Genomic DNA, 13,044 nt, shown 5'->3' with positions numbered 1-13,044 from the left:
ATCAAGCGCTAAAAATAGTCTTAAAATGGTGTCTGTCACACAAATCTTGGTATAGAATTGTATATGGGTAACATTATTGTATTTTCATGTGAGAAATGTTGTATATTATGTTTAAATTCTCTGTTTTTATTGAGACATCTGTGCCTGAGTTGTTAACAGTTGTTGAACTCAAATATCTTGCCCTTACATCAAAGAGTATGAATCCGGCAAGGGACATAGGATTCTTTCATATGAGTTAGCTATCCAACTAGCCTGAGGAACCTCAGTTGCTCTATTTTGGTGCCAATACATGCTTTAAATTATGCAGGGAGGGGCAACTGGAGGGGCACCTGAGGTCTTCTTTCACCAGTAAAGCTAGAAAGTTGCCATATGACTTAAGAGAGTCAGTATTATTTAAAAACCCAGTCTGTTTTTGTATTGTTCAGGAATTTATTTTTTATTTAATTTTTCTGTAGGCAAATGATTTAACACCTCAAGTGATGACTGCAGCAAAAATTGTGTTCAACAACCCTGACAATCAAGCGGCTGTAGAGCATTTTGAATTGTTGAAGAAACAATGGAGTGATAACATGGAGAGAATGAGAAATCTTGTAGACGAGGCTGTTGATTCTACAGCATTGATCAAAGCTGAAGGTATGTTGAAGTATCTTCTCGTAGTGGCAGCCTGGCCAAGTGGTTAACATGTAGGACTAGTAATCTAAGTATTGCTGAGTGACCACATTGGTTTAAACCCAGTCAGGGGCAAGCCGTTGTTTCCTTGAGCAAGAAACTTTACATTCATTGGTTAGCACTGGTTAGTTCCAGTGTTTCAATCAATTTATTGCTTTCAACACAGTCAAACTTAAATAAATTTGTATAAACTAAATTGTCTTTCCCAGTGTCCAGGCCATAAATGTTAGGGAATTGCTTATTTTTGAGCATATCCTCCTCCTCTGTTCAGTTTGCATATTCTTATGTTCGAAAAAAAGCTGGTCATTAAATGTTTCAGTTGTTATTTTTATTATTTCCTATATTATGCTTGAAAGAGGCATGTTTGTTTACATGTCTCCCCTTTTTGTAACAGGTCCAGCATGTTATGCGTTTTATCAATGAATAATGTTACTTTATCAGTTTTTAGCTCACCTGTCACAAAGTGACAGGGTGAGCTTTTGTGATCGCTTTTCGTCCGGCGTCCGTCCGTCGTCCGTCGTCCGTAAACTTTTACTTTAAATGACATCTTCCTTCATAAACACCAGGCAATTTCCAGTTCCAAACTTCCACAGGAATGTTACCTTTGGGGCACCTAAAAATTGTTCAAAGAATTTAATTCACAGCAGAAACCTGGTTTGCCATTGGCAAACCGGAAAGAAAAACTTAAAATACTCTCTTTAAAAAAACCAATAAGGCTAGAGCTTTAAGATATTTGGCAGAAACATCCTAGTGAGTGTCTACCAAGTTTGTTCAAATAAAAGCCCTGGGGTCAAAATCTGGCCCTCGACCCGGCGGGGGTCATTGATTTTCCCTTTATGCCATATCTTGAAAAATCTCTTTTAAAAGAACTCAAAGAGCTATGGCTAAGATATTGAGCATCAAACATGTTCTAATAGGTGTCTACCAAGTTTGTTCAAAGAAAAGCCCTGGGGTTCAAGAATTGGCCCCGCCCCAGGGGGTCATTTCGATTTTCCCTATATGCATATAGGTAAAAACTTAAAAAAAATCTTCTTTTTAAAGAACCAAAAGAGTTAGAGCTAAGATTATTTAGCATGAAACATGTTCTAATAAGTATGTCTACCAAGTTTGTTCAAAATAAAAGCCCTGGGCGTCAAAAATTGGCCCCGCCCCGGGGGTTCATTTGATTTTGTGTGTCGCCTCTACGGAGTTAGTTGCGACACTATAGGGGATCACTTCTTCCGTCGTCTGTCTGTCCGTCTGTCTGTCTGTCTGTCTGTCCGTGCGCCAGTCACAAAACTTGTCCGGACTACTCCTCATAAACTACTGGTGCAATTTCATCCAAACTTTACAGGAATGATCAGTACCAAGTCTAGTTGTGCATATTGTCAGCATTTTCCGGTTCAATGATTTTTGTCAGAGTAATGGCCCTTTATTAATTTTTAGCTCGACTATTCGAAGAATATGAGAGCTATTGTAGTCGCCCCGGCGTCGGCGTCAGCGTCCGCGTCAGACCTGGGGTAATCAGTAACTGTAATCATTGATTTTTTAATTGATTACATGATTACTCTGTAATCATCATGTAATTGATTACCTTGCCCAAAATTGATTACATTAATTGTAATTAATCAATTACAGCTTAAATTCATTCAGTAATTATGATTACATTTTGATTGACATTGATTACTTTCAGATTTAACAAATTCAAAGGTCTATGTTACACAGTTTTAACTTTTGTTTTTTAGTTATACAGTAAAAATCCTCAATTAAGACCACCATTTAGACTGAAACAAAGTGAATATTCTTATCCATTGCTTACATAATTTAAGACCATGGTCTACTTTAGTCATTTTGTATGAATAAACAATATGTATATTTACATGTACCTACAAATACATTATAAAAGAAACTATCAAAGAATGCTTTGATATTTAATCTTATAAAAGGAAAACATATTTCTGGAGAAATTTAACGTTCATTACACAGTATCACTTATTATATGATGTACATAAATCAATTGAAAATTTAATTTTTCAAAAAATAAATGTTCTGAAAGCAACAATGTACCACTCTAAAATTGACCTTCTCACCTTATTTCATATAATAACCCAATAATAACAGTTTTTCACACCTTGTGAAATCAAGTGTCATGCTAAAGAGCATTCAAGCAGATCATAGTAACAAATTTAAGATCTAGATAGGTGTTGACTTTAATATCAGTGGTCTCAATAGTCACATTAAAATTAAAACAAAAATTTGGACTGAATAATTATGGTGGTCTGAAAAGTGAATAAGCAGGTGGTTAAATCTGGATCATGAAACCATTGACTTAAAGAATCTCGTTAAAATGGTCTTAATAGCGGGGTGGTTTTAATTCTGGGGCAGTCTAATGTACATTCAATGTAATCAATTATCAATCAATTACTCTCTTAAAGTAATTGTAATTCAATTGATTACAGAGGCAAATGTGAGTAATCAATCTTAATCAATTACTATAAAATCTGAAAGTAATTGTAATTTAATCAATTACTGATCAATGTAATCATCCCCAGGTCTGGTCCGCGTCGGCGTCTGCGTTGGTTAAAGTTTTTTGTAAAGTCAAATATCTCAATTATTACTTGAGATATTCAATTGAAACTTACAATACTTATTTATAGTAACAAGGCCCATCAGATTGACAAGTTGGATAACTCTGCCTACAATATTGACAGAATTATGCCCCTTTTTAACTTAGAAATTTTGGTTAAAGTTTTTTGTAAAGTCAAATATCTCAATCAATGCTTGAGATATTCAATTGAAACTTACAATACTTATTTAGAGTAACAAGGTACATCAGATTGACAAGTTGGATAACTCTGCCTACAATATTGACAGAATTTTGCCCCTTTTTAACTTAGAAATTTTGGTTAAAGTTTTTTGTAAAGTCAAATATCTCAATTATTGCTTCAGATATTCAATTGAAACTTACAATACTTATTTAGAGTAACAAGGTACATCAGATTGACAAGTTGGATAACTCTGCCTACAATATTGACAGAATTTTGCCCCTTTTTAACTTAGAAATTTTGGTTAAAGTTTTTTTGTAAAGTCAAATATCTCAATTATTGCTTGAGATATTCAATTGAAATTTAAAATACTTTTTTATAGTAACAATGTACATCAGTTTGCAAAATTGCATAACTCTGCCTGCAATATTTGCAGAATTATTCGCCCCTTTGAAACTTAGAAATTTTGGTTAAAGATTAAAGGTCTTCAAAGATATTTACTTGAAACTTTACACATGCACTTAGGGTCATAATTGGAGGGTCATAATTGTATGTCACTGACCAAGTTCCATAACTCTATCTTGCATTAAGGCTGATTCATATCCCCTTTTTCTACTTAGTCTCTTGGTTAATGTTTACATGCAAGTTTTACATATCTCAATAACTATTAAAGATATTCATTAAAAACTTCACATATGCGTTTAGGGTCATAATTGTAGGTCACTGACAAAGATCCATAATTCTATCTTGCATTTAGGCTGATTTTTCTCCCCTTTTTCAACTTAGAAATTCATGGTTAAGTTTTTCTTGTAAGTTGTTATCTCAATAACTACTGAAGGGTTTGTGCCTTTTTTGGGACAATTTAATGCATTCATAATAATAAAGCAGTGATTTACTTGATAAAACATCTTAATAACAAGCCTTTGTACCTTTTCTGTCAAATTTATTTATTCATAGGTAATTAGTATTATTATACTCAATAAAACACCCTTGTGACATTACCTTCCAAATAGTCAAGCCAATACTGTATAATTAGACTCTCTCTTAGGCCTATAACATGAATTTATAAAAAAAATTAGCCCTTTTGTGAACTTAAAAAATTAAACAATATAAAGGCTCTTTTACTATCAAGCACTGAGAATAGTCGAGCGTGCTGTCCTACAGACAGCTCTTGTTAATTTTAAAGTTTGTCCGGACTACTTCTCTTATACCACTAATGCAATTTCAATGAAACTTTACAGGATTGATCTGTAGCTCAAGTCCTTGCGCATATTGCACGGGTTTTCCGGTTGAATGATTTTTGGCCGAGTTATGGCCCTTTGATAAAAAGGTTTCTTTTTCTGTGTGTTGCCAGATACACAAAAGCTTGTCCGGACTACTCCTCTTAAACTACTGGTGCAATTTCATCCAAACTTTACAGGAATGATCAGTACCAAGTCTAGTTGTGCATATTGTCAGCATTTTCCGGTTCAATGATTTTTGTTTGAGTTATGGCCCTTTAATAATTTTTATTTTTAAAGTTTGTCCGGACTACTTCTCTTATACCACTAATGCAATTTCAATGAAACTTTACAGGATTGATCTGTAGCTCAAGTCCTTGCGCATATTGCACGGGTTTTCCGGTTGAATGATTTTTGGCCGAGTTATGGCCCTTTGATAAAAAGGTGTTTTTTTCTGTGTGTTGCCAGATACGCAAAAGCTTGTCCGGACTACTCCTCATAAACTACTGGTTTTATCCAAACTTTACAGGAATGATCAGTACCAAGTCTAGTTGTGCACTGTCCTTCTGTCTGTCAGTCTGTCACAAAATTTGTCCAAACATGAAATTGGCCATCATGAGGCGACACATGTGATTACTGATCGCTCTTGTCCTTATATGTGTATAGCAAAAACTTAAAAAATCTTTTTTGAAAAAACCCAAATAGCCAGAGTTAAGATATTAAGCATGAAACATCTTTTAGTGAGTGTCTACAAAATTTGTTCAAATAAAAGACCTGGGGTCAAAATTGGCCCCGCCCCAGTGTCATTGATTTTCCTTATATGTGTATAGCAAAAACTTAAAATCTTCTTTGAAAAAACCCAAATAGCTAGAGTTTAGATATTAAGCATGAAACATATTCTAGTAAGTGTCTACAAAGTTTGTTCAAATAAAAACCCTGGGGTCATAACTGGCCCGGCCCCAGGGGTGTCATGTTTTTAACTATATGTGTATAGTAAAAACTTTAAAAAAATCTTCTTTTAAATAGCCCAATGAGCTAGAGCTTAGATGTTTAGCATGAAACATCTTCTTATGGGTGTCTACCAAGTTTGTGCAAATAAAAGCCCTTTGGTTAAATTGGCCCTGCAACGTTTGGGGGGGGGGGGGGTTGGGGGGCCTATATACAGGTTTGAGCGACCTCAGGGCCATCATGGCCCTCTTGTTAATTTCTGCCATTTTGTAATTTTTTTTCATTTTTTCGAGGTATTGTGTTTATTTCATGCTTGACCATACATATTTTCGTATGATTTATGTAAAACTTTTATCTTATTGTTTACAGAGGAGGGCATTCTGAGGGATACAGACCGTGTTGAAGATGGCATCAGAACAGTTGATTCCCCGAAGATTGTAACAAATGCGTCAAACATTGCCCGACGAGCAAATCGTGTCCTACAAGTAGCTCAACAGGAGGCAGAGAATAGCGAAGATCCGAAATTTGTAGATAATGTTAACAGAGCTTCGGAACAACTTAGATCTAGTAAGATTGTGTCCTTTATTTAACTGATTTATAAGATATTGATTTTCATTTAACAGTTTTGAAAGATTTGTAGATTTCATATTTTTGTGGCTGAAAAGTTTTCCTTAGGTAACAGTTAGTGAATTTGAGGAATTGTATTTAACAAGAACAAAATGGTCTTATTTGATGGCATGGCTGAGTGGTTAACATGTCGGATTAGTAATTTAAGGATTGCCAGCTGCATGGGTTCATACCCTGTCAGGGGCAAGCTGTTGATTACGTGGGCAAGGAACTTTACACTCATTGCTTAGTACTTGTTGGTCTAGTATTCTTTCATTTCGCACTATCATGATACATACATACATGTACATAAAGGAGTATTAAATGGATGTTCACAAAATGTCCATATCAATTCTACATGGTCAATACTTGTACTCAGGTGAAGAAAGAAAAGATATAATAATCAAACATTCAGATTGTAAAGTGTTGTACATTGTATAACTTGTTTATTGGTTTTGAAAGGTTCAGTAATTTAGAGATAATTTTGTAATGTTTCCTTATTGCAGCTATAACTCCAATGGTGCAATGTGCGAAGGTTGTTTCTATGCAACCACAAGACCCTGGTGCTGCCAACAATTGGAGGTCAACAAATCAAGGGGTATGTTCAATAAATGGGCATTGTTTGCCTGCCTATGTTAGTTTTTAACCCTGAGTCTGCTGACGGCAACTGATTTTATCCATGCTACCAGTGCAGACCAAGATCAGCCTGCTTATTTTTCCAATCTTATCATGGTCTGCTTTGTTTGCTATTCAGTCAGCACTTATTATGATTTTTTTTTCTTTAAAATGATAAATGTTTTTGTCCAGATTGAAAGATGTACAAGTGTATGAAGACATGGCATGGCATGGATTAAAGAACATCAAAACTTGAATTTATCTTACTGGAATCAAAACAAACCCATGCTTTACATTTTTAAAATTTTTTTTTTTTGGTGTTGGCTTGTCATAAAACCCAATTAACTTTTTCACTTCTGTTTTGCAGCTGATCAAAGCTGTCGGTGAGGTACGAAAGGCGGTGGATGTGACACCCGAGGGATTCCGTGCCGAGGAGATGTTTCCCCCACCCCCAGACCTCTCACAACTTCATATATCAGGTATACATTTGTTTGTGGTATGAAACAATATTTGGTATATATCCTTATTTGGTATGCATCTATATTTGGTACAAATACATATTTGGTATATGACCATATTTGGTATACAGCAATATTTGATATATAGCCATATTTGGTAAAAATACATATTGTTATTTGTTGTTTGTGTTTGGTATTAGTGCAGTAATATATTAAAAATTATTAACTTACTTATGTTTATGTGAGAAAGTTTAGAAATGATAAGTTAGAAAAAAGAAAAAGAAATCAGTATGAATTAGGTAACATTTTTAATAGCCAGCTTTATGTGAAATGGTATGAAATTTTTTAGAACTATTGCTCATAGGTATTAATTACTAGATTTTTTGCGGAAGATAAAGAAATATTTCAGAATGAAATGTTATTATTGTTCTAAGGTAATGTTTGTCAGATTTATATATCTAATGATATTATTTTGTTTGATCACATATAGTACTGTGGTATATAATGTTAAATGTAGTAAAGATTAAAATGGTGTCAGTATTGTACATGTGTTATATATAAATGGTGCCGGTGCAATGTTGTAGCTTACAAATATGCTTGTTTATATAATATCAAATATCATTTTAAATGTATACCTTTGCTTTTCAGTGCAATATTTACACAGCATAGTTAATAGAGATAATATTTAATTGACTTTCAAGTAAAATTAAAGATGATTTTTGGGGCAAGATGGGTGTAACATTTCAGTATATAAAAATGTTACCTCAGTCTTGTTCAGAATTACGGTGCATCAGCATAAGCATTTATATAATGTATATATGTTTTTTCGTCTGCTTCGCTTTTTTTAGAGCCAACATTCACAGCGCCTCCACCTAGGCGACCCCCTCCGCCTCAGCTGGCGCCCTCGCAGGAATTTAGCGACATATTCGGACTAGGTAGTCCCAAAGCGTCGGTAGACAGGCCGGATGGGTCTAGCCCGATAGTTTACAATAGTCCACATAGTACAATTAGGTTTTACCCGTCATCAGGTAGTGATTGAGTCACATTTATAGACGTTCTCACCCCCATGTTATGCACTTTATCCCTTTCGAATTACACATTTTTTGTCAGAACAAAAAAAAAGTATATCTAAAATCTAATACAGCATAAAAATCCATCTTTTGTCATCTATAAAAAGAATATGATACTCTTTAGATTAACCTATTGTTAACAATACAACAACAGATGAAAATAATTATATTTAAATGCACATGTTACAAGAAATATCACTACATTTTACCTCTACCTTTATATATAATCATTACTTACTTACAGTCGGTATTAACTAATTTATTATATCTCACCATGATACTGTATCCTGCACAATACCATTTATATGGCCTAATTAGTCTAAAAATAGGATACCAATTGATCTGTTAATAGAATATTATTTGGTCTGAAAACAGAATATTGTTTAAATATCAAATAGATGTTATTCGGAACTAAGGAAATGTGGGTTTTCCATCCAAACAAAATATTACTGCTGTAGCATCGCAGTGCACAACCAACCGCCTCTGTGGTCCCCGGTTAGAGTCGATGACTTCTACTCCAGTTACCTCTCTGGCGTGGGTTCGATTCCCGGGAGATGCTTTGGTAGTTTAGCACGGAGGAAGGTAGTCTACTACTGGTGTAACTCTCCAGGAACGATGGTCAGGAATCTACCCGCCTATATGACTGAAATACTGTTGGGAAAAAGCGTAAAATGAAACAAACAAACATAAGAATGGCCCCTGTCTGTCAGTCTGTCTGTCAGTAACTTTTAAACTGATAAAAAGGTTTTAAAATAACTTTACACAAAAGATCAACATTAAATAACTTTACACAAAAGATCACCATTATGAGAGGATGAGCCTAGCACAACAACCAGATCTCTATCCCCAAGGTCAAGGTCACTTAAAGGTCAAATTTAAAAAGTCCACATTTCTTGTCCGCTTCATAACTTTTAAAGTAGTGATAAAAAGTTTTGATAATTACCTGACCCAAATGATCACAGTTTGAGGTCTAACCTCCCTTCTCACTTATAATCCATTCCAATGTTTTACTATGGCAAGGGATATATAGCTGTCCTTTGATATATTTACCTTGATTAAACTGTAAAAGATTGTTTGCACCCCGGGATTAGATGGGGTAAAAACACATTTCTAGAGTTTCAGATTATATCTATCATGTTTATATGAAGAAAAGCTTTCATCTATTACACATTGAAAATTTAGAAAACATTTTTAGGGAAATTTTAAACATTGAAAATTTTTAAAACATTTTTAGGGAAATCTAATAAACATTGAAAATTTAGAAAACATTTTTATAGAAAAATCTTTTAAGAAACATAAAGTGCATAGCTAAGAAGCATGATTACCTCCCTTAGTTTTTAAACATTATTTTCATTTATTCCTTATTTTGTTTGTTTTGCTCATTTTTAAGTTGAAACCATTAATATTTCATGCAAGTTTTTGTTTTATTTGAATCATTCATGTCCATTTGGTTTTTTGACCATGCATTTTTTCCATTTATTTTATTAGTTTTTAGAACAAGTTTAATATAACACTGTTTCAATAAAAACATCTGGATAGATTTTATACCTTGAAGTCGGCACATTTGTTCCATATGATCATGGTCTGCACTGCTTTCCATTCAGCTGTTTCTTATTTAAAAGTCTACCTAAAAATTGCATATGGTTTTGACCAGACTGAAAGATGGACAAGTCCATTTTGGGACATTTAGCATGGCAAGTGTTAAAGTTAAATTTGGCATCTCGAGCAGTCAAGCAATACCTTGTAACTTTAAAGCAATCTAATATTGATTTAGGAAATTATTGTGAATATTGTTTATTTGATTTTGATAAAATATGAAAAAAATATTAGAAAAAAATCAAAATTTTCTGTTGTCACGATATTTGCTATTTGTTGTTAAGTGAAGCAGTACTGTGTTACTGTAATTCTCAAGGTAATGGACTATGGGATGTTGTATAGAAACAGTATTTTAGATAAAATCAAGTTTGTTACTTCATTTTTTTCAGTTCAAAAGTTACTTTGAAATCTTATGTGATAAATTTTATCTTCCACTTTGTTAGTTGTTGCCATTTTGATTCTGTAAATGAATTCTTGTCTTGAATCCCTGACAAAAAAGTGTATTAGTTAATTAACTTTTTCTAACAATGTTCTAAGTGTTCTTCCAATAATCACATCACTGAGATTTGATTGATTTTTGTCTAACTTTGCAACATTTTTGTGAAGTTGTGCTGATATGTCAGGGTTTTTCTGGAAATGAAATTTGACTGTTTATTCAAATTAAGATTTGATTGTGCTTTGTCAATTTTGCAGATTAGATTTCAAAGTAACAACTAGTTTAAATGTAGCATCTCTTTTTAACTTTTTGAAAAATTTCTACTAAAAACAGCAATCCCTGCTTCAACAATACCGAGAGAGGTGGCAACAACACTTTCTTTCAATCCAGTTACCGATATTAGAAAGCAAGTTCCGAAAAAAAGTTTTGTTTTAATGTCACCCGCAGCATCGCCCACATTGCAATGGACAACTATTACAGTTCCTGTGAATCAACATGATAAAATATTACCTGTTAGAGGTAGAAATCCTAGAATTCCTGCCCCTGGTATAATTCCTGACGCATGGCTTTAGTTGCTTGCTTGGCATCGCTGTTCTTGTTTAATGTTTTATTAATGTGTTTCCATCCATGAACAGTTTGTATCACTTTTCGCCTTTCTGTACATCACATATTTGTTGGTAAAGCAAAAACTTTTATTTTTAGTTTATTTAATCTTTACATCAGACATGTGTTTGATTACTTGAAAAAGTAATCAATAAAAATAATGATTATTTTGCTTTTATCAGTATTCGGTTACTTCATGTTTACTGTTAAATTTATAAGTAATGGATTAAGATTGCTTTCATTCAAAATAGTAAAGGTTCCAATATGCAAAATTGTGAAACAAACTGATAATTGTATGTCCTTTAAGACAGTTCTGATGAAAAGTTCTGTCATAAAAACAAAAAAAGATTACAACCTTATCCCTGCCGGAATCAAAAGTGATAAATGTTTGCCACCAGTATGGAGCCAGGCCAACAAGCATATCTGTGCAGTCTGTGGCCAGGAGGCTTCATACTGTTGACTGAACCAATTTCAAATTTTCATTTGGCATCCCTTAAATTGATAATGGACAGTCCTAAAAATGAAAACAGGACAAGTTCATTTAAGAAATTTAGCAGGGTAAGGATTGAAGATGTGAAATCACAGTTCACCAATTAAATTTGAACTGACAAAATTTGCAATCGCCATTAATGTGTTTTTTTGCCTTAGAACTTTTCAAGGAACTGTAATTGTTTTCAGGTCTTGTGTTTACATGGTTAAACAGGCACTTATTCAAGTTTAAATAAAAAAATAGTCATGTTATGAGGGCATATTGAATGGTGTGTGATTTTGGGTCATGTTGAAGAAAAGGGAGGTAAACAATCTTAAGACACTTTAAACAGGTTATCTTAAATGTTTAGTTTAACCATGGAACTACATGTTTTGTTAATTACTTGTTCATTTTTCAGAGTTTGTTAAAAGAAAGGCTTTTTTTGCCTGTTTTGTTATATATTTTGCTGGTTGGCATTGCAAGAGATGTTAACTTGTTGGTGTGTTTATGTTGAGAAATGTTCCAAAATGAAATTGTTCTGTTGTTTTGTATTATCATGTTAAATCATTATCATCATCATCATTATTACACAATACTTTAATACCTAATTAAAAGAAATAAATTATTAATTTGACATTGCAGAGATGATTGTATTTTGAAGTATATTGATGATCAGATATGATATTCATATAATTTTGGAATGAATGATTGTGTTTTCTGTATACTTTATTAACAAAAGAATGAAATATATGTTAATTTTTGTATACTGTACTTATATAATATTGTAGTGACATTTTTGATTGATATTAAATGGGTATAATCAATCAATTAGCCATTTTTGAAAATAACAAATACAAGATATTTATAAATATATAATATATATGCAAGAAATGATTTATATATATACAAATATACATATAACTACAGTTCCAGACCAGTTTGCAGATGGTGGGCCGGGTTCACCCCAAATGGCCCAAGCCTTAGCTCATGAAGGTACTTAAAACACGCATATCTTGTATATAAAGATTTCCCACATACTAACGCAAGACAATATCAGAGTGAAATATAATTATAGATAACACAATTAGAAATTAATAACTTATGATTTCAATATATTTTTAGTTTGAGTATATCTTATAGATGCTATAATTATATATCATTTCTTAGAATTTTATCTCAGTTTAACAACAAGTAGATCATATTATTTGATTTAGTCACTCATCTTTTCCTCACCCTTCTGTTATATTTATCAATGTGTGAAGCTTAAGCTTATACTTTAAAAGCTCTAAATTTCTGATTAGCTTTTATATTCACTTTTAAGCCATCCTTATGTCAATCCATCATGCATACTTCAAATTTGATTGGAGAACATTGCTTAAACAATGTGGTCAGTTGTAACTATCTTTAGAGCAATATTACTTGGTTTCTTTCCTCATCATAATTTTTTATTTAAGAAATTTTAAGTTGTTTTTTTAGCAGCAAACAGTACATTGGCGGTGCCGTTTGTGCCCAAATTAATGTACAGGAAGGCACCTGAGGTCTTCCTCCACCAGTAAAGCTGGAAAATCGCCATATGACCTATACTGTATCAGTCAAAGTAAAATGAACCC

At 33.1% G+C, this 13,044-nt stretch overlaps 1 protein-coding gene across 10 annotated transcripts in view; it reads left to right on the top strand.

The window, feature by feature from the left end:
- LOC132725113 (vinculin-like) overlaps positions 1–13,044 on the top strand; it is a 51,547-nt gene that overhangs the window by 23,510 nt on the left and 14,993 nt on the right. For 2 of the 10 annotated variants that reach the window (XM_060710180.1, XM_060710179.1), the window contains exons 13-18: positions 456–633; positions 5,951–6,148; positions 6,694–6,785; positions 7,170–7,281; positions 8,109–8,288; positions 10,696–10,881. In XM_060710180.1, the coding sequence (XP_060566163.1) occupies positions 456–633; positions 5,951–6,148; positions 6,694–6,785; positions 7,170–7,281; positions 8,109–8,288; positions 10,696–10,881 (946 nt within the window). Of the gene's footprint in view, positions 1–455; positions 634–5,950; positions 6,149–6,693; positions 6,786–7,169; positions 7,282–8,108; positions 8,289–10,695; positions 10,882–12,361; positions 12,428–13,044 lie in introns of all 10 variants that reach the window. The other 8 variants (XM_060710181.1, XM_060710183.1, XM_060710188.1 and 5 more) reach the window with 4 other exon arrangements.

The sequence above is a fragment of the Ruditapes philippinarum genome, unplaced genomic scaffold, assembly GCF_026571515.1.
Source record: "Ruditapes philippinarum isolate M1 unplaced genomic scaffold, ASM2657151v2 ctg5669_1_1_1_1, whole genome shotgun sequence".
Taxonomy (NCBI): Eukaryota; Metazoa; Mollusca; class Bivalvia; order Venerida; family Veneridae; genus Ruditapes; species Ruditapes philippinarum.
This window is presented reverse-complemented; position numbering and strand designations above follow the sequence as displayed.